General features: G+C 48.6%; 1 protein-coding gene across 2 annotated transcripts in view; it reads left to right on the forward strand.

Annotated features, from left to right (window-relative positions):
• tmtc1 (transmembrane O-mannosyltransferase targeting cadherins 1) overlaps window positions 1-24,302 on the forward strand; it is a 229,031-nt gene that overhangs the window by 2,597 nt on the left and 202,132 nt on the right. For both annotated transcript variants that reach the window (XM_072484310.1, XM_072484311.1), the window contains exon 2: window positions 19,098-19,275. In XM_072484310.1, the coding sequence (XP_072340411.1) occupies window positions 19,098-19,275 (178 nt within the window). The remainder of the gene's footprint in view (window positions 1-19,097; window positions 19,276-24,302) is intronic.

The raw sequence follows: 24,302 nt of genomic DNA on the forward strand, positions 1-24,302 counted from the left end.
TGCAAACTCCACACAGACAGTGACCCGGGGCGGGGATTCGAACCTGGGTCCTCGGCGCCGTGAAGCAGCAGTGCTAACCACTGGGCCACTGTGCTGCCCCTCCATTATCATTCAAGTGCAGAGTCAGACTTGGCTGAGGTATCTCACAGCATTGTGGGCAGCTTGCAGCTCCTGGCCCACATTTAGAGGGGAGAGAAAAGACCAGGTTGGTGTGAGAGCCTTCAGTACCTGTGGGTGTGTACATGAAGATCAGCCAATACGTCCTTTGAGAAGGAAAGGGGTGGGGAAAAAAAAGTTGGTTTTAAAATATTATTTCATGGAAGGTGGGGCCTGCTGACTGCGCCAGAATTTATTGCCCATCCCTAATTGCTCTTGAACTGAGTGGGTCATTTCAGGGGGGGGGGCGGAGGGGGGCATTTATAAGTTAACCACATTGCTGTGCATCTGGAGTCACATTTAGGCCAAATCAGATAAGGATAGCAAGTTTCCTCCCCTAAAGGACATTAGTGACCTAGGTGGGTCTTTGTGCCAATCAATGATAGTCATCCATGGAGTGTAGCTCCAGAATTTTATCGCATTCAAATGTCACCGTCTGCCATGGTGGGATTCGAAGCTGGGTCCGCAGACCCATTACCCTGGGTCCACAGATTACGGTCCAATGAAAATATCACTCTGGTTCAGAGGAGGTATACGGGATTGACACCTGGAATGAGTGGGTTGTCTTATGAGGAAAGGTGGTAAAGGCTGGGCTGGTTTCCAGTGGAGTTTAGAAGAGTGCAGGGTAACTTGATTGAAGTGTATAAGATCCTGAATGGCTTTGACTAGGTAGATGTTGAAAGGATGCTTCCTCTGGTGGGTGAGTCCCGAACAAGGGGGCACCGTTGTAAAATTAGCAGTCGCCCTTTGAGGACAGAGATGAGGAGAAATCTTTTCTCTCAGAGGGTCGTGCAACTTTGGAACTCTCTGCCTCAGCAGGCGATGGAGGCGAGGTCACCGAATATTTTTTTAGGTGGAGGTAGATAGATTCTGTAGAAGTGTCATGGGGACTCGCAACATTAACTGTGTTTTTCCCCATCCACGGATGCTGCCAGGCCTGCTGAGTTCATCCACAATTTTCTGTTCCTATTTCAGAATTCCAGAATCCGCAGTATTTTGCTTTTATTTTATTAATAGATAGGTTCTTGTCAGGCAAAGGAATCAAAGGTTATCCCGGGCGGGGGGGGAAATGGGAATATGGAACTCAGCACAAGCAGATCAGCCTTGATCTTATCAAATGGCAGAGCAGGCTCGAGGGCCGAATGGCCTATTTCGTATGTCACTCCAGCCCACCTCCCTCAATAAGATAATTATGGAGGCAGTCCAAAGATCATAGAATCCCTACAGTGCAGAAGGAGGCCATTCAGCCCATCGAGTCTGCACCGCACCTCTGAAAGAACCTCTCCCTCAGCCCTCGTCCCCCAACCTATCCCCTTAACCCCACCTAACCCTTGGACATTAAGGAGCAAGTTAGCATGGCCAATCCATCTAACCTGCACATCTTTAGACTGTGGGAGGAAGCCCGAGCACCCGGAGGAAACCCACGCAGACACGGGGAGAACGTACAAACTCCAAAAAGTCACCCATGGTCGGAATCGAACCCGGGTCATTGGCGCTGTGAGGCAGCAGTGCTACCACTGTGCCACCGGGCTGCCCATGCAGGTTAGGAGGATCGGCCATGCTCAATCACGCCTTGGAGTCCAAAGATCCTAGAATAGAATCATAGAATACCTACCATGCAGAAAGAGCCAATTCAGCCCATCGAGTTTGCACCGGCCCTCTGAAAGAACCCCAACCTATCGACGTAACCCACCTAACCTTTTGGACATTAGAGGCAATTCAGTATGGACAATTCACCTAACTTGAGGACCTTGGGAGGAAACTGGAGCACCCGGAGGAAACCCACGCAGACACAAGGCAAAAGTGCAATTGCCACACAGACAGTCACCCGAGGCCGGAATTGAACCCGGCTCGTACTACCCACTATGCCACCGTGCCGGTTAGGTGGGGTGAAGCAATTACGGGGATAGGGCAGGGAACTGGCCTCGGTCGGGTGTTCTTTCAGAGGGTTGATCCAAACTCGATGGGCATAATAGCCTCCCTGTGCACTCTAGGGATTCTATGATTCCCGTAACAGCCTCCCCGAACAGGCGCCGGAATGTGGCGACTAGGGGCTTTTCACAGTAACTTCATTTGAAGCCTACTTGTGACAATAAGCGATTTTCATTCATTTTTCATTTTCATGATAGTCTAGCTTGGTTAGTATCATACTTCCTGTCGTGTTTTCATACAATGAGGGTGTTTCTCTTTATATTGTACACTGGCGTAGTCTTTGTATTGTGGAACTGGTCCTAGTTAAAAGCAAGGCATGGTACATTTTGCCTGACCAGGCAGTTATTTGCTGGATGTGCTGTTTGTAACTGCCGGCTTTTTGTATTGGTGTGTGTGTTCACGTATATATTTGATGCCGAGTGTGTGACCACAATGGAATGTTGCAACATCTGTAAAGCTAGCGATTGAAACATCGCGTGCGTTTGAGTAACTTTAATTGTAATTTTGTGTAAAACTTTACCAATGTAGAATCACAGAACCCCCTATAAGTACAGAAGGAGGCCATTCGGCCTGTCGAGGCTGCACCGACCCTCCGAAAGAGCACCCCAGCCTAGGCCCACGCACTCACCCTATCCCCGTAACCCAGTAACCCCACCTAACCTTTTGGACACGTGAACCACTTAAATGTGAAACGTGTCACACTTTGTTTCTGTCTGTGCGAGATAGGGAATGCTTCAGCAGCACACAGCATATGACACAAAGTGGAGACGAAAAACCTATAAATACCAGAAGTTTGAAATTTAAAAACCCTAGAAATGGACAGCATTTACAGAGAGGAAGAAATAGAACGGTTATAGTTTTGGGTGGAGCCCCCTCATCAGATTTTAAACTGTATTAATTTCCCTCATGTTTTATATAGTCGCTGAAACCAACATAAATTGCTGTCTATAATTACTCCTGCTTATCCATTGTTCGCTGCAATTCAATGTCCGATATCAAGTCTCTATTTTTTTTGTCATGTACTCCCTGAAGAGTACTTTTCCACTGCTGGTTTTGGATGGTATATCACCTCAATGATGCTGAACATTAAAGGCAGTGGACACATACCCATGATTCTCGGGTGTGGATAAATTGTCCCTACTGAACAGAGACTGGAGTGTTTCCTTACAGAATAGGTTGGGGGAAAGCCCAACGAATCATACCCATATGTTTTGGTCACGCCCGGCACTACGGGGGTTTTGGATGGGGGTGACAAAGGTGCTTTCAAAAGTAGTGGGGGTCCGGGTCGAACCAAGCTGGGGGTTGGCTATATTTGGGGTAGCACAAGAGCCGGGAGTGCAGGAGGCGAGAGAGGCCGATGTTTTGGCCTTTGCGTCCCTAGTAGCCCGGCGCAGGATATTGCTAATGTGGAAGGAAGCCAAGCCCCCGGGGGTGGAGACCTGGATAAATGACATGGCGGGGTTTATAAAGTTAGAGCGGATTAAGTTCGTCCTAAGGGGGTCGGCTCAAGGGTTCACCAGGCGGTGGCAACCGTTCGTCGAATACCTTGCGGATAGATAGATGGAAGGGGAAAAAGAAGGCAGCAGCAGCAGCCCAGGATTTTGGGGGGGGGGGGGGGGGAAGGGGTGGGGGTGGGGGGGGGGGGAGGGGGAGGGGTGGGTGGGCGGGGGGGTGTAACTTGTGACAAGGCAGTTGCCAATTAGGGCTAGTTTTCATTTTTGTTATTTAATATTTATTCATTTTTTGTTTTTTGCTTATATAAAATAGGTCATTGTTAATTGTGCTGTTATAATATTGTGTAAAGGATGCACAATGTACTGTGTTGGTTGACCAAAAATTTTCAATAAAATATTTATTAAAAAAAAGAATAGGTTGGGGGAGGGGGGGGGTGTAATATGAGTGTGGGGGAGGGGCAGGAGTCAGGAGTGACACAATGAATGGGTGGCAGGGTTAGTTAAAGGATGACAAGACCAGGATAAGGCTGCGCCAACTTTGCTTGTGTCCTCTTACATGTGCAAGTTAATAGTGGCGCTTAAAATCTAAATGGATTCAATGAAGCCGATGCGGAGGGAACCATTTAATCCCCTGAGTGCTTCCTTAATAAAGGGGCAAAGTCATAAGTAGAGTCAGTCCATGTGGGACGGTTATCAGGAAAGACTTCTCCACACAAAGAGCAGTGGGGCGGCAAGGTGGCACAAGTGGTTAGCACTGCTGCCTCACAGCTCCAGGGACCGGGGTTCAGTTCAATTCAGGTTCAATGCCTCGGGCGACTGTCTATGTGGAGTTTGCACTTTCTCCCCGTGTCTGCGTGTGTTTCCTCCGGGTGCTCCTGTTTTCTCCCATAGTACAAAGACGTGCAGGTTAGTCGGATTGGCCACGCTGCGTGTCCAAAAAGGTTACTGAGTTACGGGGATAGGGCGGAGGTGTGGGATTAAGTAGGGTGCTCGTTCCAAGGGCCGGTGCAGACTTGATGGGCCGAATGGCCTCCTTCTGCACTGTAAATTCAATGATTCAGTGGTGTGCTGAAAACCTGAATCCATTGGGCTGTGGAATAAGATGGAAATCGCTAGATTTTTCTTGGATACAGGTGTACAAGGGAGGGGAGGGGTGGAGCAAATGGGGCTGAGGTACAGGTCAGTCATAATCTAACTGATGGCAGTAAAGGCTCGAGGAGCGGACTGAAGGATGTGGAAGCATTGGAAAGGGTGCAGAGGAGATTTACCAGAATGTTGCCTGGTATGGAGGGAAGATCTTATGAGGAAAGGCTGAGGGACTTGAGGCTGTTTTCGTTAGAGAGAAGAAGGTTAAGAGGTGACTTAATTGAGGCATACAAGATGATCAGAGGATTGGATACGGTGGACAGTGAGAGCCTTTTTCCTCGGATGGTGATGTCTAGCACGAGGGGACATAGCTTTAAATTGGGGGGAGATAGATATAAGACAGATGTCAGAGGTAGGTTCTTTACTCAGAGAGTAGTATGGGCGTTGAATGCCCTGCCTGCAACAGTAGTGGACTCGCCAACACTAAGGGCATTCAAATGGTCATTGGATAGAGATATGGACGATAAGGGAATAGTGTAGATGGGCTTTAGAGTGGTTTCACAGGTCGGCGCAACATCGAGGGCCGAAGGGCCTGTACTGCGCTGTTATGTTCTATGTTCCAATCGGTTGGGATCGGTGTGAGGCGTGGGCCAAAAATTAACTGTGTCGTATAACGGAAAGGAAACGAGGGAAAGGGAATTTGAAGAACAAGTTATTTTTGTCATGGATATAAAGCAGCACAGCCAACTTCAAAAAGATTGCTGTTCCACACCATGGACATTTCTAATCCAGTACAGATGATGTGTCTGAGGGGGTTTAAAAAAAAAAGACTGAATATGGAAATGAATTCTGGGATCTCTTCTTGAGTGTGGTTTTCCCTCTACACCAGGTATGAAGGTAGACTTGCATCAGGAGAATTATTGAGACAGCATTTGCAATCAACAAGGACAAAGGCTAAATGTTGGATCAGCGCCCGCTATATTTCTGCAGATTGTGGTTGTAATGACCTAGGAAAGAGAAGGCTGAGGGATGGTGTGAAATTAAATACAATAAGGGAGGAATTCAGGAGCTATTTCTTCACTCCGAGTGGGAATGGCTACCACACATGGTGTGGCTGTGATGTTGTATTATTCATTCATGGGATGTGGGTGTCGCCGGTTGGGTCTAGCATTTATTTCCCATCCTTAATTTCCCTTTGTTACGACACCCTGGGCTAGTGCGCGGTCAATTCCAGCCCCACAGGACCCAGAGTCCCAACATAATTAACCAATAAATTTGAGATCTTTGAACCATGACTGCTCCGATGACCTACACACACCAGATTTGTAAATAAAACACTATAAACAGTTTATTTGTTACATCAATAGAGATAAGACATATGATGATTATCATAGAATATTTGCCAGCTAATCTACTACATTCTCTTCCCCCCCCCCTCCTCCTACACTTTATCATCCCACCCTCCACCCAAACACACACAAGACAGACGAGCACACAGGGGAAAGGGGTAAAATGATGGGGATTAAAATGGAAGAAAGAGAGATCAGTGTCCTTGTTGCTTATATTGAGATCGTTGTAGCCGGCTATCTTCCCAGGATGCAGAGTGCTGAAACTACCAGTTGATTTGGAACTTCTGGCTGGAACATTCAGGGCGGACTCTCAGGCAGTGGGATCCCCTCTGAGGAGTCACTTTAACTTGTATTGCCCTGGGCCTTCACAGAGAAGATTCACCTCAGGTCTGTTCAATTCTAAATTTCTTCCAACAGATTAACTAGCAGCCTCACTGAGATAAGACTATTCTCCACATGAGAATTTTAAAAGGGTTTCAAACAACCCCCTCTGTCTGCGGCTGGTGCTGCACTGGATCCTCCTGCAGGGTAAAGTGACTAGAGAGAAAAGCCTTAATACTGGACCTTCAGGAAGAATCCAGCAGGTGAGAAAGCAATCAGAGCTTTGGCCTTCTAGCTTGATCAAAATGAAACTGACTACTTGTCAACAGTCTCACAGGTTGTGCCGAGAGAGAGAGGTCTTTAATCACAGGCCATCTGATGAGAGAGAGAGATCTGGCCTGTGGCTCCTCAGCTTCTTGATTCAAAGCAAAACTAACTCCTGAGAACAGGCCTGTGCTTGCAGGACATTCTGGAAGGACTATCAGCATCGAGAGTTAGTAAAGTCCAAGGAAATTAAAGTAGCCAATTGGCTGCCAGCCAAGTCCATCAAAATGTCATTACTGGACCAAACCAACCAGCACATAGTACCAGGGGTGTCCAGAGGCCAAACCAAACAGCACATTTGGCCAGTGGGGGGGGGGGGGGGGGGGGAGGTTCAGTAACTGTCCAGATACAAAAGTCGTAACAGCCAAGATAACAGAAAGTAAAGGGAATACACAAGGGAAACGAGATTTATTCTGAGGATGCTTACACCTTGAGCTGAGTTAGGCCATTTCAGAGGCTGTATTTTAAGAGTCAACCACATTGCTGTGGATCTGGAGTCACATGATCAGTTAAGAAAGTCCGACTTCCTTCCTAAAAAGGACATTAGTGAATTACAACAATCGACAATGGTTTCATGGTCATCATTAGACATTTAATTCCAGATTTTTATTTAATTAGAATTTCGTGATCTGCAGTTCTGGGATTCAAACCTGGGTTCACAGAGAATTATCCTGGGTCTGGATTATTCGTGCAACATTAGTACTACTGCGCCACCACCTCCCGTTACAGGAATATTCCCTAAAGGTATATCCCATTCTCAGTTGTAGGTATGTTCCTGAAACTACAACATTAATCAAAGCTATACATATATATAGCAAAGCAAATGTTCCCATTTAAATATACTTAATATCCGGTGATACAATCCCAACCCCAGAATTTCAGCTCCAATACATACAATAAAACAAAGTGTGATGTAAATAAATCTTTTACCTTCCCAGAGATGTGGCAAAGAAGCAAAACGGACAGGTTTTGTTCTTTCTGATTGCTCTATAACGAGCCACGATCTCAGCCCCATTCACCTCCTGATTGTAAATACTTGTTATGTTACTAGACAGCTTATGTGTCTTAGCTGTCTTCTTTCTGCAGAGTCAGTAACCGCTCTGAAGGTGATGAGGGATGCCAGTGGCAATTGAGGCCCTCATCGAACCCAGGCGATCCACAATGCGGTGGTGGTGACTTGGGGTCAGAGCCAGCAGGCTTCTGTCGAACCTCCTGGGGGCTCCACTCTCCAAGCCGGAGATGTGCAGGTGAAGCTGTGGGGCTGCTGCTGCCATGGAACATGCAGAGCCCCCAGGAGGGTGAAGTCGAGTGTCAGCCACAAAATACCCCTCAATTTGACAGCAAGCAACCAGCTGAGAAACCAACGGTGCTCTTTCAACCGAAATCTGAGCCAAATGTTCCAGAGAATGGGGGAACAGCCCTCTCATTGTTTCACCCACCAGTAACTACAAGGTGCACGGCAGGAATTCACCAAGGTTTCTTAGGCAACACCTTCCAAACTTGCAACCACTACCATCTAGGAGGACAAGAGCAGCAGATACCTGGGAACACGACCACCTGGAAGTTCCCCTCACCATCCAGTCGTGGAAATATATATCGCCATTCATTCAAAGTCCTGGAACTCCCTCCCTAACAGCACTGTGGGTGTACCTACACCACATGAACTGCAACCGTTCAAGAAGGCGTCTCATCGCCACCTTCTCGAGGGCAATTAGGGATGGGCAATAAATGTTGGCCTAGCCTGCGACGCCCACATCCTGCAGATGAATTTTAAAATAACTATGCGGACACTTGTATGTAAAATAAATTTGCACCAGGTTTTCAACTAATTAATAACGGGATGTGTATTACGTACAATGGATGAATATGTCATAATTTAACTGCTCAATAATAAAACTACATTGTTCAAAACGGGTTATGTGTGAAGTTGAAGCTAGGTAAGTTTGTGAGGGAGAAAAGAATAAAGGGTTTATTGATAGGATGCAATGCAGGAGAAGGGGGTCCATGTGGAGTATAGACTCCGGCAGAGACTAATTGGGCTGAATGCGTTGTTCAATTCGAGCAACGTTTGAAGGATACAATATTAGCAATCCTCAGCAAGGCAGTTATGGGCAATAGGTGAGTTGTTCCTACCTGTATTCACGGAATGTCAGCAACTTTTCGATTACTCAGATCCAGTGATCTTTTAGTTTTTTTAGGCAGTTGCACCCGCTACATAGATGGACCTGTTCCAAGCCAAACAAGGAGGTTTTGGTTTCTCTGGGGCTATTTTCACTATACAGAAGATGTTAAAACGCAAGCCGGGCTACTACTGTATAGGTACTGTAAATAATTCTACTTTCAAAAATGTATCCAATTTGTAGACTCGAAAGTTGTTGCTTTGGTGAACAAATATTCTTCAGGGAAGGAAGGATGCCAAACCTACCCAGTCTGGCCTACACATGGCTAGTCCACTGTACGTGACCTCTGAAGTGCCCTCAAGGTAACTAGAGATGGGCATACATGTCTTCACAAGGTTGCTCATCTCTCCAGAACAATTAAAAACAATTCGGTCTGGGAGGAATCTAGTATTTTTCCCAAGTCGCATTGTTAGTCTTTTATTGTCAACACCGCCATTTTGTGCTTAATTGTTGATTTTCACAAAAGGTTTCTGGACATGTGAAATTTTTAAAAAATGTTGGAACCGCATGAATTGTCAGCATTTAGAAAATAATTAATTGAGCAGAGGTGAAGCATGAATCTTGGCAATGCTGATTGTTAATTTATTTAAAAAAACAGTGCCGGAATCTTTAAAAGGGCACCAACCATAGCCAACCTTTTGGTGCTAAGATGTCAGTGGATGGATCAAACACACCCTCGCAGTGGCAAAGAGTAATTGCCATTTGTGTCTGGGAATGGGACATTTCAGAGCTGCGAATGGCAGAAACCTGATTGGAGAGAGTCAGACCAAGGGGTTGATGGATCTGGAAGGTGGCGACGTGGTCAAGGACCTTTGAGAGGAAAGGAGGTCAGGCGTGAGCCAGTTAGAGAGGACAGAGGGATGGAGTTTCTTGTGAGGAGAGGGGACGTTGACTACAGTTTTTCAAGGGGGTGGGGCGTCTGAAAAGAGGGAACTAAAGTGTTGACTAAAATGGTGGGTGTGAATGGGAGAGTGAAGGGTGGGCCATTTTTGTAGAAAGGGTGGCAACAGTTTTGGAAGAGAGAAGCACAAGCGAGAGAGAGATTGCGCTTGAGAGGAAGCACTGAACAAACCAATTTGCCTGGGGAATTTCATTGAACACACTGCTGGCATTCATCCTCACTGAAAGTCCTTGCGGAAAATGACTCAACACTGCGAGTCCGCCGTCTAATTAAACATCGCGTTTTGCTGAGGAAGATAACAGAATTCTGAAATTTGTCATTCCTTAAATTAGCTCCACAACAGTTATTTGTCTGCACTACTTGTTCTTTTTGTAGTTAATTTGAATAAACAGTAATTAGTCAAATTAGAGAAGGATGGATGTATTGTAGCTCTTATTGGCAGTTTTCGGTGCCTGAGACCCTGTTTGTAGTACGGAAGTGGTTCTGTAAATGTGCCGATATCCATTGTTGCTGACTAGTCCTGCTTATAACGCATAGAGAAGGAAAGGTTACAAGGATTTGGTTAAATGGAAAATTAATTCATCCTTCGAATATGGACATCGGTAACAAAGCCAGCATTCATTTGGGACGGCACGGTGGCACAGTGGTTAGCACTGTTGCTTCACAGCTCCAGCGATCCAGGTTCGAGTCCCAGCTTGGGTCACTGTCTTTGCAGAATCTGCACGTTCTCCCCGTGTCTGAGTGAGTTTCCTCCGGGTGCTCCAGTTTCCTCCCACACGTCCTGAAAGACATGCTTGTTAGGTGAATTGGACATTCTGAATTCTCCCTCGGTGTACCCGAACAGGCACCGTAGTGTGGCGACTAGAGGATTTTCACAATAACATCATAAGCTTACTAGTGACACTAATAAAGATTAATTTCCCTTCCCTAGTTGCCCTGGATGGCTTGCCCAGGTGGCGAGCCTGCTTGAGCCAATGTAGTTTGTGTGTAGTAGGCACTCCACAATATAATTAGGTTGGGAGTCCCAGCTCTGATCAAGGAATGTCAATATATGCCCAAGTCTGGATATTGCCTGGTCTGGAGAGAGCTTGGAGATGATGATGTTACCATTCACCCTCTTCCCTTGACTTTCTCGGAAGTCGAGGTCAGTGGTTGGGAAGCTGCTGCCAACCTGCCTCCATGAGTTGCTGCAGTGCACACACGAGGTGGGTGGCAGGCGGACTGCCCATCAGGCTGACTGTTATTCACTTTCTAGTGATTGCCAAGGACAAGGGGGTTGATGGATCTGGAAGGTGACCACATGGTCAAGGACCTGGAGAGAAAGAGCGGAGGTCGGGCATGAGCCAGTTAGGGGGAACAGAGGGTGGCCTTTCTCCTGAGAAGACGGGATGTTGACTACAGTTTTTGAAGGGAAGTATCTGAAAAGAGGGAACAGTCTACAATAATGCCTAAAATGGTGGGGCCGGTGGGTGTGAATGGGAGAGTGAAGGGTGAGCTATTTTATGGAAGAGATGTAATGGTAGTTTTGAGAGAGAGAATGAGATGGTGCTTGAGGAGAGGAAAGTGTCACGGATGCCTGGTCAGCCCTGAACAATGGCTAAGATGCTGAATCGGATTCCATAACTTTTTAACATTTTAATGCGGTGCAGAAAGATCAATTCCTTCCAGGAGTGATCATATAAGAAATAAGGCTTGACTATATTATAAACAAACTTTATTAAAACAAAAGAAAACAATATTTAAACGTTTACTTCAGCTCTTAACACTGACAGATTATATGCAGTTTCTTAACCTTAACACTTTAGTTCCCATTAGACAATGGGTCCAATAAACATACAGCTCTCATTCCACTTACTTAGACAGGCACAGGTGATACTTGTATTTACAACGCAATTCCCTGCCGTAAGTTAAGTTCCTTTGGAACCCGTTTCAAAAGTCTTCAATCTGGAGCAGTTTCCTTCATGACCTCTCTGGTGACCTCCATAGCCTTCTCCTGTAACTGTTCATTTCTTCCTCACCCTCTCTCTAAGCTCCGCCTTCTCCCTCAAACAAAGGTTCTCCTCTGAGTTGGCCAGACTTGAGTCCCATATAGTTTTCTTGGCTTAGCCCACTCCAATTTATATAAGGAACAGACCTGTGCTATTCATATGCAACTAATCTTCCTTTGACGTACAAATAGATCATCAGACTCTGTGATGGGCTACTGTCAAACAAGGTTATCCCGAATGACAATGGATCTTGATTGGATCATCCTGGCTGAACCGGGCATCCTGTATATTCGCACTAATAAGGTTAAGTCTGAATGGGGCAAGTAACTCAGGCTGTGGACGTATCCCTCTAACTCTCTGCTGCTAGCAGTCTTTTCCTTCAGTCTGTTTAACCTCTAAATTGCCTGCTACATCTTGGACCCCATTTCTGGATCAGAGTTCTAATATCTCCCTATTATGACAAAAGCATCAACAATGCCAATTCGCACGTAATCCAGACAGTGCTGGGGGAATCTCATATACGTCAGCAATGGTAGAAGTACACAGCAGGCAGCCAATATCCAGATTTGGCACAAATATGTGACTCCTACCGATGACCTTTTGTGCCTTGCCCCAACAGCCCTTGCTATCAAAAATAAACTGACCCCGTACTTGCTGACATTCCAGGCAGTTTCCTTGTGCAGAGCCAGAAATATAATAATAATAATCTTTATTGTCACAAGTAGGCTTGCATAACACTGCAATGAAGTTACTGCGAAAATCCCCACGTCGCCACATTCCGGCTCCTGTTCGGGTACACGGAGAATTCAGAATGTCCAAATTACCTAATAGCATGTCTTTCTGTATTTGTGGGAGGAAACCGGAGCACCCGGACGAAATCCACGCAGACACGGGGAGAAGGTGCAGACTTCGCACAGTGAACCCCAGCCGGGAATCGAACCTGGGACACTGGCGCTATGAAGTCATAGTGCTAGCCACTATGCTACCGTGCTGCCTCATCCTTGTTTCCAAATCCTTCAATGCCCTCCCATTTTGTCTGACAGCACTCCTGTGACCCGATTGGGAAGGTGCTACATAAATGCAAGTTATTGTAAGATGGACTAAGGATGGAGTCCTGAGGTGCAGCAGGGAGGATCATGTGAGTCGAAGTGAAGGAGACGTTTGTGATTGGGTTGCATTGGGACAGATGTAGAGCCGCACAGTGGTGCCAAGGATGCAACTTGCAGGTTTATCTGTTGTCTCGGAGCCTTGGAATTTCTTGCGGCATCTGCTCCAGGTTCTGTGTCTGCTGGCACTTTGCAAAGTTTGGAAGACAAGCAATTGCTTCCATGTCAAACAATTGAGCACATTCTCTAGCTAAGCTTTACATTGCTAACGTCTGTCACATGGTTTTAATAATGCTGGATTTTTTGGAAAAAGAACACAAGCGGATTTTCCCCAATAGTCAAACGCCTTTACTAAATCAGCTAATTAAAGTCTGGCAGGAAGCACCAATGAACAGACTGAGCCACGGTTGCCAATTCACAAGATAAAACTTTCTGTTCTTCAGCTACAGATAACACGGATTTTCTTTATCTCTCGCCCTCATAAACCAGACCATCTTTAGCTTCACTGGGTTTCAAAAGTTCCACTCTGTGGCACTGAGTCTGCAGCGGTTCAAGAAGACGGCTGGCCACCACATTCTCGAGGGCAATTAGGGATGGGCAGTAGCTGCTGGCCTCGCCCCCTACCCATCAATTAATTGTTTTAAATGTTGATTTTCGCCAAACTTATTTTGGATTCTCTCAGTTGTCACATCTGTGGGAAACTGGAGCTAGTTAATAATTCAAGAGGTTTAAAGCAATCATGTGGTCATATTGGGGCTGGTTTAGCACAGGGCTAAAGAGCTGGCTTTTAAAGCAGACCAAGGCAGGCCAGCAGCACGGTTCAATTCCCGTACCAGCCTCCCCGAACAGGCGCCGGAATGTGGCGACTCGGGGCTTTTCACAGTAACTTCATTTGAAGCCTACTTGTGCCAATAAGCGATTTTCATTTCATTTTTCATTTCATATTTCTCTGAAACCTTCCCTGTGTAACTCAGAATCCTTTACAGTTGCAGATCGAGGCCATTTGGTCCATCGGATCTACACTCACCCTCCAAAGGAACACCCTGCCTAGTCCACTCCCCCGTCCTATTGCCGTAACCCCCTAAACCCATCTACCCAGCACATCTCTGGACACGAAGGGGGAATTTACATGGCAAATCTACCTAACCTGCATCTCTTTGGGAGGAAACCGGAGCACCCGGAGGAAACCTACACTGGCATAGGGAGAACGTGCAAACTCCACACAGATAGTTACCCGAGGTTGGAATTGAACCCGGGTCCCTGGCGCTGTGAGGCAGCAGTGCTAACCACTGTGGAATACTGATGATCCGAATTGCCTTCTACCAAACACAATTGTCTTATTGGCAGCAGGAGCAGAATGGATCAATGCTAGTTGACATCAGGAGTTGGAATAAATATATCCAAACAGAATAAATATATCCAAACAACCCGTTACGTTTCTGTGCCTATTACTATTTGGGGGGAAAAAAAACTTAGTTGAACAACAGCCCAAGTTTCAACAACCACAACAGCTTGTATTTATGTAGCACCTTTGACGCAGTAGAAATTTTCTAAGATGCTCCACAGGAGCATTCTCAGTTTAAATGTGACACCACGGCAGTTATGGAGATATTAAGACTGGTGATCTAAAGTTTGGACAGAGAGGTAGGTCTTCAAGAAGCGCGAGATGGCGAAGTTTAAGGAGGGAATTTCTGAGCGTAGAGCCCAGTTGGTGAAGACCGTCATAACTCATTTCCCATTCACTGTGCAAAGGAGAGATTTGGGTCAGCCTTCCCTTAATATCGGTTTATTCACAAAACGCAGACACAAGACTCTCTTTTCCTCCCCCTCACATAGCTGGAAACCAGTTCTTACATTTACTTCAGAATAACCTATGCCCAAACTTTTGCCCAATTAGCACCAGCTGCTCTGACTTGCATGAAGAGCTTGCACTTCATTGTGACAGGAACATGACATTACCAAAGGCACGAGTAGGGGCAAAGAAAATTAGGGATGCACAAGGCTAGAATTGGAGGAGTGAGGAGATCCAAGAGGGTTGTTTGGCCCAGGAGATGGTCTGGCCATTAGTCCCACTCCCTTCACTCTTTTCCCCCACAGCTTTTCGCGTACATCCGGGGGGCCCTTCCCCCTCCTGAATACAGCGAATAGCAGTAAGTGTTTACAAATAATGCCGTCTGAATGAGATGAATTTTGCTGTCTCTGGTATTGCAAAGAGTGTTGTTATCCTTATCTTCTGATATGTGTGACACAACCTCATCTGTTGGCACATATTGCGGGTGGGGTGGTTGGGGGGGTTTAAGAGATCACAGCCGTGGCAATTGAATTAATTTGTGATGGTCTAGTGTTCAGTCCCGGCCACACAGATTTATCGAAATTCATTAATGTCGCCCCAGTGAGTCTGTTTCTGATGTGACCCCGGACCAGCAAGAGGCTAAAGCAATAAAGAGAGAGGCTTAAGCAGCTGTTTTTAGTGGGTGATTTGCCCATGACAGTCAGTCTCCTGGGTGTTTACTCATGTCTGGGGGTATTGGTGATGCTAAATTGGATGATGCAGTCCTGTCAGCTGGCCAGAGATACAGAGAGCATTGATAGACCCCATCTCCTCCCTCTGGGATCACCGCAGGGATAGATTCCCTCTCCTCCCTCCGGGATCACCAGCAGGGATAGATTCTCTCTCCTTCCTCCGGGATCACCAGCAGGGATAGACTCCCTCGCCTCACTCCGGGATCACCAGCAGGGATAGACTCCCTCGCCTCACTCCGGGATCACCAGCAGGGATAGATTCCCTCTCCTTCCTCCGGGACCACCAGCAGGGATAGACTCTCCTTCCTCCGGGATCACCAGCAGGGATAGACTCCCTCTCCTCCCTCTGGGATCACCAGCAGGGATAGACTCCCTCTCCTTCCTCCGGGATCACCAGCAGGGATAGACTCCCTCTCCTTCCTCTGGGATCACCAGCAGGGATAGACTCCCTCTCCTTCCTCCGGGATCACCAGCAGGGATAGACACCCTCTCGACCCTCCGGGATTACCAGCAGGGATCGACTCCCTCTCCTCCCTCCGGGATCACCAGCAGGGATAGACACCCTCTCGACCCTCCGGGAACACCAGCAGGGATAGACTCTCCTTCCTCCGGGATCACCAGCAGGGATAGACTCCCTCTCCTCCCTCTGGGATCACCAGCAGGGATAGACTCCCTCTCCTTCCTCCGGCATCACCAGCAGGGATAGACTCCCTCTGGGATCACCAGCAGGGATATATTCCCTCTCCTCCCTCCGGGATCAGCAGGGATAGACTCCCTCTCCTCCCTCTGGGATCACCAGCAGGGATAGACTCCCTCTCCTCCCTCTGGGATCACCAGCAGGGCTAGACTCTTCTCTCCGGGGTCACCAGCAGGGATAGACTCTTCTCCCTGGATTACCAGCAGGGATAGACTCCTCTCTCTGGAATTACCAGCAGGGATAGACTTTTCTCTCTGGGATCACCAGCAGGGATAGACTCCCTCTCCTCTCTCCGGGATTACCAGCAGGGAATGACTCCCTCTCCTCTGCCTGGATCACCAGCAGGGATAGACTCCCTCTCCTCTCTCTGGGATTACCAGCAGGTATAGACTCCTCCCTCCAGGATTACCAGCAGGGATAGACTCCCTCTCCTCTCTCTGGGATCACCAGCAGGGATAGACTCCTCTCTCCGGGATTACCAGCAGGGATAGAGTCCTCTCTCCGGGATTACCAGCAGGGATAGATCCTCTCCAGGATCACCAGCAGGGATAGACCCTCTCCTCTCCCTCCGGGATCACCAGCAGGGATAGACTCCTCTCCTCTCTCCGGGATCACCAGCAGGGATAGACTCCCCTCTCCTCTCTCTGGGATTATCAGCAGGGATTGACTCCTCTCTCCGGAATTACCAGCAGGGATAGATTCCCTCTCCTCTCTCCGGGATCATCAGCAGGGATAGACTCCTCTCCTCTCTCCGGGATCACCAGCAGGGATAGATTCCCTCTCCTCTCTCTGGGATTACCAGCAGGGATAGACTCCCCTCTCCAGGATTACCAGCAGAGATAGATTCCTCTCTCCAGGATTACCAGCAGGGATAGACTCCGCTCTCCAGGGTTACCAGCAGGGATAGATTCTCTCTCCTCTCTCCAGGATCATCAGCAGGGATAGACTCCCTCTCCTCTCTTCGGAATTACCAGCAGGGATAGACTTGTCTCTCCGGGATTACCAGCAGGGATAGACTTCTCTCTCCGGGATTACCAGCAGGGATAGACTCCTCTCCCGGGATCACCGGCAGGGATAGATTCCTCTCCCGGGATCACTGGCAGGGATAGAATCCTCTCCCGGGACCTTCGGCAGGGATAGACTCCTCTCTCCGGGATCACCGGCAAGGATCACCGGGACGTTGAGTGTCTTTAAGACAGAAGTTGATAAATTCTTGATTTCTCGAGGAATTAAGGGCTATGGAGAGAGAGCGGGTAAATGGAGTTGAAATCAGCCATGATTGAATGGCGGAGTGGACTCGATGGGCCGAATGGCCTTACTTCCGCTCCTATGTCTTATGGTCTTATGGATAGACACAATTTATTGCGGATGCCGTAATCTAAAACCAAAAGAGAAAATGCTGTGAAATCTCAGCAGGTCTGGCAGCATCTATAGGGAGAGAAAAGAGCGAACGTTTCGAGTCCGATGACTCTTTGTCAAAGCTAAAAGGTATAGAAAGTGGGAGATATACTGCAGGGTGAGGGAATGAAAGATGAGCCACAAAAAAAAAAGTGCTAATGGCCACAGAAACCAAGGGGAAAGAGTGCTAATGGCAGTCCCCAGAGAGAACAAAAGATGTGAAAGGCCAAACAGCAGAGAAACTAACATCAGAGAGTGAACTGTGATAGATGTAGGGGAGAAGGGAGAAGTAAAGGGGAGTAAAGGTGAGGAGAGGGGGGCTATATATAAGGGAGATGAGAAAGGAATAAAAGGTAAAAGACAGTTCAAATGAAATGGAATGGAAACAAAGGGGTCGAGGTGGGGTTGAGCTAATCATCCGAAGTTGTTGAATTCGATGTTGAGACCGGAAGGCTGTAGCCTAACCGGAAGATGAGATGTTGGTCCTCCAGTTTGCGTTCAGCTTCACTGGAACATTGCAGCAGGCCAAGAACAGACATGTGGGCATGGGAGCAGGGATAGACTCCCTCTCCTCTGTCTCTGGGACCACCAGCAGGGATAGACTCCCTCTCCTCCCTCCGGGGTCACCAGCAGGGATAGACTCCCTCTCCTCTCATCGGGATCACCAGCAGGGATAGACTCCCTCTCCTTTCTCTCTGGGACCACCAGCAGGGATAGACTCCCTTTCCTCTCATCGGGATCACCAGCAGGGATAGACTCCCTCTCCCTTGGGATCACCAGCAGGGAAAGACTCCATCTCCTCTCTCCGGGATCACCAGCAGGGATAGACTCCTCTCCTCCCTCCGGGATCACCAGCAGGGATAGACTCCCTCTCCCTTGGGATCACACCAGGGATAGACTCCCTCTCCTCCCTCCGGGATCACCAGCAGGGATAGACTCCCTATCCTCTATCTGGGATCACCAGCAGGGATAGACTCCTCTCTCTGGAATTACCAGCAGGGACAGACGCCTCTCTCCGGATCACCAGCAGGGATAAACTCCTCCTCCCTCCAGGATCACCAGCAGGGATAGACTCCCTCTCCTCCCTCTGGGATCACCAGCAGGGATAGACTCTGCTCTTCTCTCTGGCATCACCAGCAGGGATAGACTCCTCTCCTCTGCCTGGGATCACCAGAAGGGATAGACTCTCTTCCAGAAATGAAGAACTGAGTGAGTTCATTCTGGTCACGTTGAATATTTAACAGCAGGAATGCATTATAGCTTGGGTGAACGATTTAATGCAGGGAATGCAGCTTAAAGATGAGGAAGGCTGTGAATGCTGAGAGCAGTGGAGCTTTAAAAGCTGAGATTGATAGGTTTCTGCTAGCTGTGATTTTAAGTGCAGTTGCAATGCAGATCAGCTATGATGTGATTGAATAATGGAACAAGCTTGAGGACTGAATGACCTCCTCGCGTTCCCCCAAAAATTAAGAAGGAGAGGGATCTGTCAGAATAAGTTAGCGGTCAGTAAACCTTTAACCAGAGAGTGGTGAAAATGCAGCTGCTTTGAAGCAGGGCAGCAGAACATAAGCACCAGCATCGACCAGTTGGGCCGAATAGCCTGCTATCGGGCTGTGGAAGTCAACATGATTCTGTGGAATAATGACACCTGTCTCTTTTGCTTTGCCCGTATTTTGTTCCAGGTTGAATATCTTGCTGGGTGGCATGACTCCGTTGTATTTCCACATGGTCAACCTGGGCCTGCACTGTGCCGTGACATCGCTGCTGCTCTACACGTGTGACAATGCCGTGTTCCGAGACAGACGCCTGGCGGTCTTGGCGGCTCTTCTCTTTGCCGTCCACCCTGTTCACACCGAAGCTGTAAGTAGCTGTCAGCATCTGAGTGCGGGTTTAGCACCGACATTCTGTTTATTCCTGCCTTAATAGGCCTATAAAAATTTACAGCACAGACGGGTTGTGCCTGTGCCAGCTGCTTGTTAGAGCAATCCAAAGCCGTTCGTTCTCTCTCTCTCTCTCTCTCTCTCTCTCTCTCTTTCGTCCCATCGCTCTCTATCTTTGTCTACAGTAATAAAGCAGTTCAGGCGAAATCTCTTTGCTCAGATTGATGAGACTATAGTGCACACTGCCACATGAGTAGTTGAGGCGTGCAGCATGGATGCATTTAAGAGAACTTGGATAAGCGCATAAATGAGAAAGAAGTGGAAAAATAGGGTGATAGTGTGAAATAAAGTAATGAGGGGTGAGGGGGGGTGGGGGGGGGCCTGTGGAGTCGAAGCATACACTCTTGACGTGCAGCTAAATCACATGCACTGTGAATAACGTCTCTCTCCTGTCATTCGACCGGTTTGTTGCTCAAGCTCTCAGTCTACAAGGTGGCAGCGCCCATTAAGCTGCACAAAATGTTAAATTGCCTCGGGTTTTACCGCAGGTTAAGTCAAGCAAGTAACAACAGAGGGCAGGAATTTTATTCCGTGGCAAAGAATAGATGAATAATTCGGATGGATGTGTAGACTGAGGTGATAAATGTTTGATAAATTCTGTGAGGAATTCGGGTGGCGGGATATAGAGAATGGCGCACACGAGGTGGCACCCGCTAGGGATCTGTATTTTTAGGCCTTTTCGCCCTGCTTCTGGGGGTGCATTTGCTTAAAATCCCAGCTATTGGATGGTATAAGGTGCCCACATAAGGGAAATGCCCAGAAGGAGCAGGGCAGAGAAAGTCGAAGAAAGAAGTTGGTTGACTGAATCGGAGGCGTCATGGGGTTCTTTCGTGGAGTAAATGGCGGAGGCTACTGCTGGGACTCTGCCCACTCCACTAACGGTCAAGATGCTTACCGGCGTCTTTCCAGTGGAATTCGAGAAGCAATGGCGGGTTGTGTCAGTAAGTCGATGGAAGAGGCCCTCGCTCCCATTCGGTCAGTGAGACGGTAAAAGCGCATGGCGCTGTGATACAGGGCAATGAGGTGATTTTCTCGAGGCATAGCGACCAGATTGCCTCTCTGGAAGCTGAGATGTCACCAATGGCCCGTGTGCATGAAGCACTGAGGGCCAAAGTGGACGATCTGGAGAATTGTTCCAGGAGGCAGAATTTCAGAATCGGGATTGCCAATGGGATTGGAGGGCCCAACTCCCACAGAATACTTTTCGAAGATATTTGGGAAGATGGTGGGGGAGGATGGATTCACGCCCCCTCCTGAACTGGGAGATCCCCCTATTAAAGCGGTCCCTGTGAGGGGGCCCCTTTCCCAGAGGTCCCTGTGGGGTGGTCTCCCTATCACAGAGGTCCCTGTGGCGTGGGTGGGGGGGTCTCTCTATCACAGAAAGCACTGGGCGGGGGGCGGGGGTCTCCCTAGCACAGTCCCTATGGGGGGAGAGAGTCTCCCTATCACAGAGATCCCTGTGGCGTGGGTGGGGGGGGTCTCTCTATCACAGAAAGCACTGGGCGGGGGGCGGGGGTCTCCCTAGCACAGTCCCTATGGGGGGAGAGAGTCTCCCTATCACAGAGATCCCTGTGGGGTGGGGGGGGGGGGGGGGGGGGCGGGGTCTCCCTATCTCAGAGGTCCCTTGGTATGGGGTGGGTCTCCCTATCACAGAAGGCACTGGAAGGGGGGGTGTCACCCTAGCACAGTCCCTGTTGGGGGAGGGCGGTCTCCCTATACAGAGGTCCCTGTCGGGAGGTCTCTCTGTTACAGAGGTCCCTGCGGGAGTGGTCTTCCTATCACAGAAGTCCCTGTCGGGGACGGGAGTCACCCTATCACAAAGGTCCCTGTGAAGGCAGTACCCAAACTGCCACCCGAGTCCCTTATCTGCATAATCTCCCAGGAAGCAGCCGCTACCACAGCTGATGAGCTGAAAGGCAACTGGCCTTCTCCCAGTGTTCCTAAAATTCCCACCTTGACTGTCGCAGCTGGTTCAACGCCACACCTGTTGATAGCAATTCAAATAGCATCTGCAGCTTTTTCCTACACACAAGGGAAAGGGTAGGAGCAAACGAGTACTGTTAATTCACCTAGAGGATGGAGACCACCAGCCTCTGTCACTTCACCCTCGCAATCCTTTCCATCTGCACTTTGTAGAAAATCACCCCCCCCCCCCCCCCCCCCCCCCAATCACCACCACCACCACCACCACCACCACCACCACTGATAACCATCTTAAAGGCTTCCCACAATGTGGAAGGTGAGATAGACTCACAGCCATTAAATTTAATAGGCTGGATTCTCTGTCCCAGGAAGCCAGAGGATTATGGAGCCTTTAAAAGCAAGCAGGGGACAACTAAGAAAGCAATAAGGAGGGAGAAGATAAAATCTGAATGTAAGCGAGCTAGTAATATAGAAGAAATTGCAAGAGTTTTTTTTCGATGTATAAATGATGAGAGAGGCAGGAATGGACATTGGAGCTTTGGAAATGAGGGTGGAGAAGTAGTAATGGGAACTGAATAGGTACTTTGCATCAATCTTCACGATGGAAGACATCAGTGGCATATCAGACCTTGGGAGGGGGGGCAGAGGTGAGTGTAGTGGCCATCACGAAGGAGAAGGTGCTGGGGATGCTGAAAGTTCTGAAGGTGGATAAATCACCCGGACCGGATGGACCACACCCCAGGCTTCTTTCATAAAATCACAGAGTGCAAAAGGAGGCCATTCGGCCCGTCGAGTCTGCACCGGACATCTGAAGGGGCACCCAACTCCTGTAACCCCACCAGGAGCAGTTTAGCATGGCCAATCCATGTAACCTGCAGATCTTTGGACTATGGGAGGAAACCGGAGCACCCGAAGGAAACCCACGCAGACACTCTGAAGGAGATTGTGGAGGAATTGGTGGTAATCTTTCAGGAATCACAGGAGTCAGAGAGGGTTCCAGAGGACTGCAAAATGGAAAATGTACCACTCCTATATAGGAAGGGAGGGAGGCAGAAGACAGGAAATTATAGGCCAGTTAACCTGACTGGTCGTTGGTAAGATTTTAGAGTCCGTTGTTGAGGATGAGATCGGGAGGGACTTGGAAGTGCATGATAAAATAGGGCTGAGTCAGCACGGCTTCGTCAAGGGGAGGTCATGTCTGACAAATCTGTCAGAATTCTTTGAGTAGATAATGAGGATGTTAGACAAAGGAGAGCCAGTGGATGTGATCTATTTGGATTTCCAGAAGGCCTTTGACAAGATGCTGTACAGGAGATTTCTAAATAGGATAAGAGCCCATGGTGTTCGGGGCATGGACAGAGGATTGGCCGACTGGCAGAAGGCAGAGAGTGGGGATAAAGGGGTCATTTTCCGGGTAGCAGCCGGTGACTAGTGGTGTTCCGCAGTGGTCGGTATAGGGCCACAGCTGTTCACGATGGGCAGCACGGTAGCATAGTGGTTAGCACTGTGGCTTCACAGCGCCAGGGTCCCAGGTTCGATTCCCTGCTGGGTCACTGTCTGTGCGGAGTCTGCACGTTCTCTCCGTGTCTGCGTGCGTTTCCTCCAGGTGCTCCGGTTTCCTCCCACAGTCCAAAGACGTGCAGATTAGGTGTATTGGCCATGATAAATTGCCCTTGGTGTCCAAAAAGGTTAGGAGGAGTTAGGGGGATTGGGGGGAAGTGAGGGTTTAAGTGGGTCAGTGCATACTCAATGGATCGAAATGCCTCCTTCTGCACTGTATGCATGTTCTATGATGTACACTGACGATCTAGAAGAAGGAACTGAGGGCACTCTTGCCGAGTTTGCAGATTATACAAAGATATGTAGAGAGACAGGTAGTGATGAGGAAGTGGGGAGAACTTGGGACAGGCCAGGAAAGGCTTCGGAAACTGAAGCACAAAGGAACTTTAGGATTCGTGGTTCAGGATTCCCTTAATGTTAACATGCAGGGGACCTCCGGGGCCGACATGTAGGTGGAGGTTGCACATTAGGTGGCTCCTGCTAGAGTCTTTGATTTTTGGACTTTAATGCCGGGCCTCAGGGGTAGTTTTTGGATGAGATGGAGACGGCAGGTTTGCTTAAAGAGCATCTGGAGGAGGCGATTGCTCCGATAAAGGTGGCAGTGACGAAGACGTGGGTTGAGGTACGGGAACAAGGAGAGAAGATGAAGGGGGTGGAGGAGGAGGCCTTGTCGCAGCACAGCGACCAGTTTACCCCGATGGGTGAGGTGCTGCGGTGGGTGGCGGAGGGGCAACAAAGGGCTCAGAGCTAAGATGGAGGACCTGGAGAGCAGGTCATGGCGGCAAAATCTGTGTATTGTGTGTCTGCCTGAGGGGGTGGAGGGCCTGAGGCCGACCGAGTACTTGGCAAAGATGTTTGCCGAGTTGATGGGGGAGGGGGAAGTGGCTTCCCTCTATGAGTTGGACAGGGCACATCGGTCGCTCAGGCCGAAGCCTCAAGCAATGAGCCACCAAGGGCGGTCATGGTCTGCTTCCACAGCTACTACATGAAGGAAAAGGTTTTGAGCTGTGCGAAGGAGAAGGTTTTGAGCTGGGCGAAGCAGAGACGAGATATGAAGTGGGAAGGCGTTGGTATTTGCATACACCAAAATGTGAAGTTGGAGTTGGCGGGTGGCCTTTGGAGGGTGAAGGCGTCACAGTACGGCAGCGGAGTGAGGTTCAGGGTGGTCTACCCAGCGAAGCTGAGAGTGACTTACAATTCGAAGGACTTTTATTTTGAGGCGGCGGAGGAGTTGTTAAGGCAGAAAGACCGGGACTGAGATGAGAGATGGACTTTGGTGGGGACTGGGAATGTAATTTTTTATTATTTTTTTCCCTTGGATTAGGTTTTCTTTCGGTCTGATGGGGGGGGGGGGGGGGGGGGGGGGAGTTATTTACATTTGGTCTTGTTGTTCCTTAATAGGTGGGGTTCTTCTTTGTTTCGTGGTTTGGGGTAGGTGGGGTTTTGGGCTTGAGGGGTTGGGTT

This window comes from Scyliorhinus torazame, chromosome 19, assembly GCF_047496885.1.
Source record: "Scyliorhinus torazame isolate Kashiwa2021f chromosome 19, sScyTor2.1, whole genome shotgun sequence".
Classification (NCBI taxonomy): Eukaryota; Metazoa; Chordata; class Chondrichthyes; order Carcharhiniformes; family Scyliorhinidae; genus Scyliorhinus; species Scyliorhinus torazame.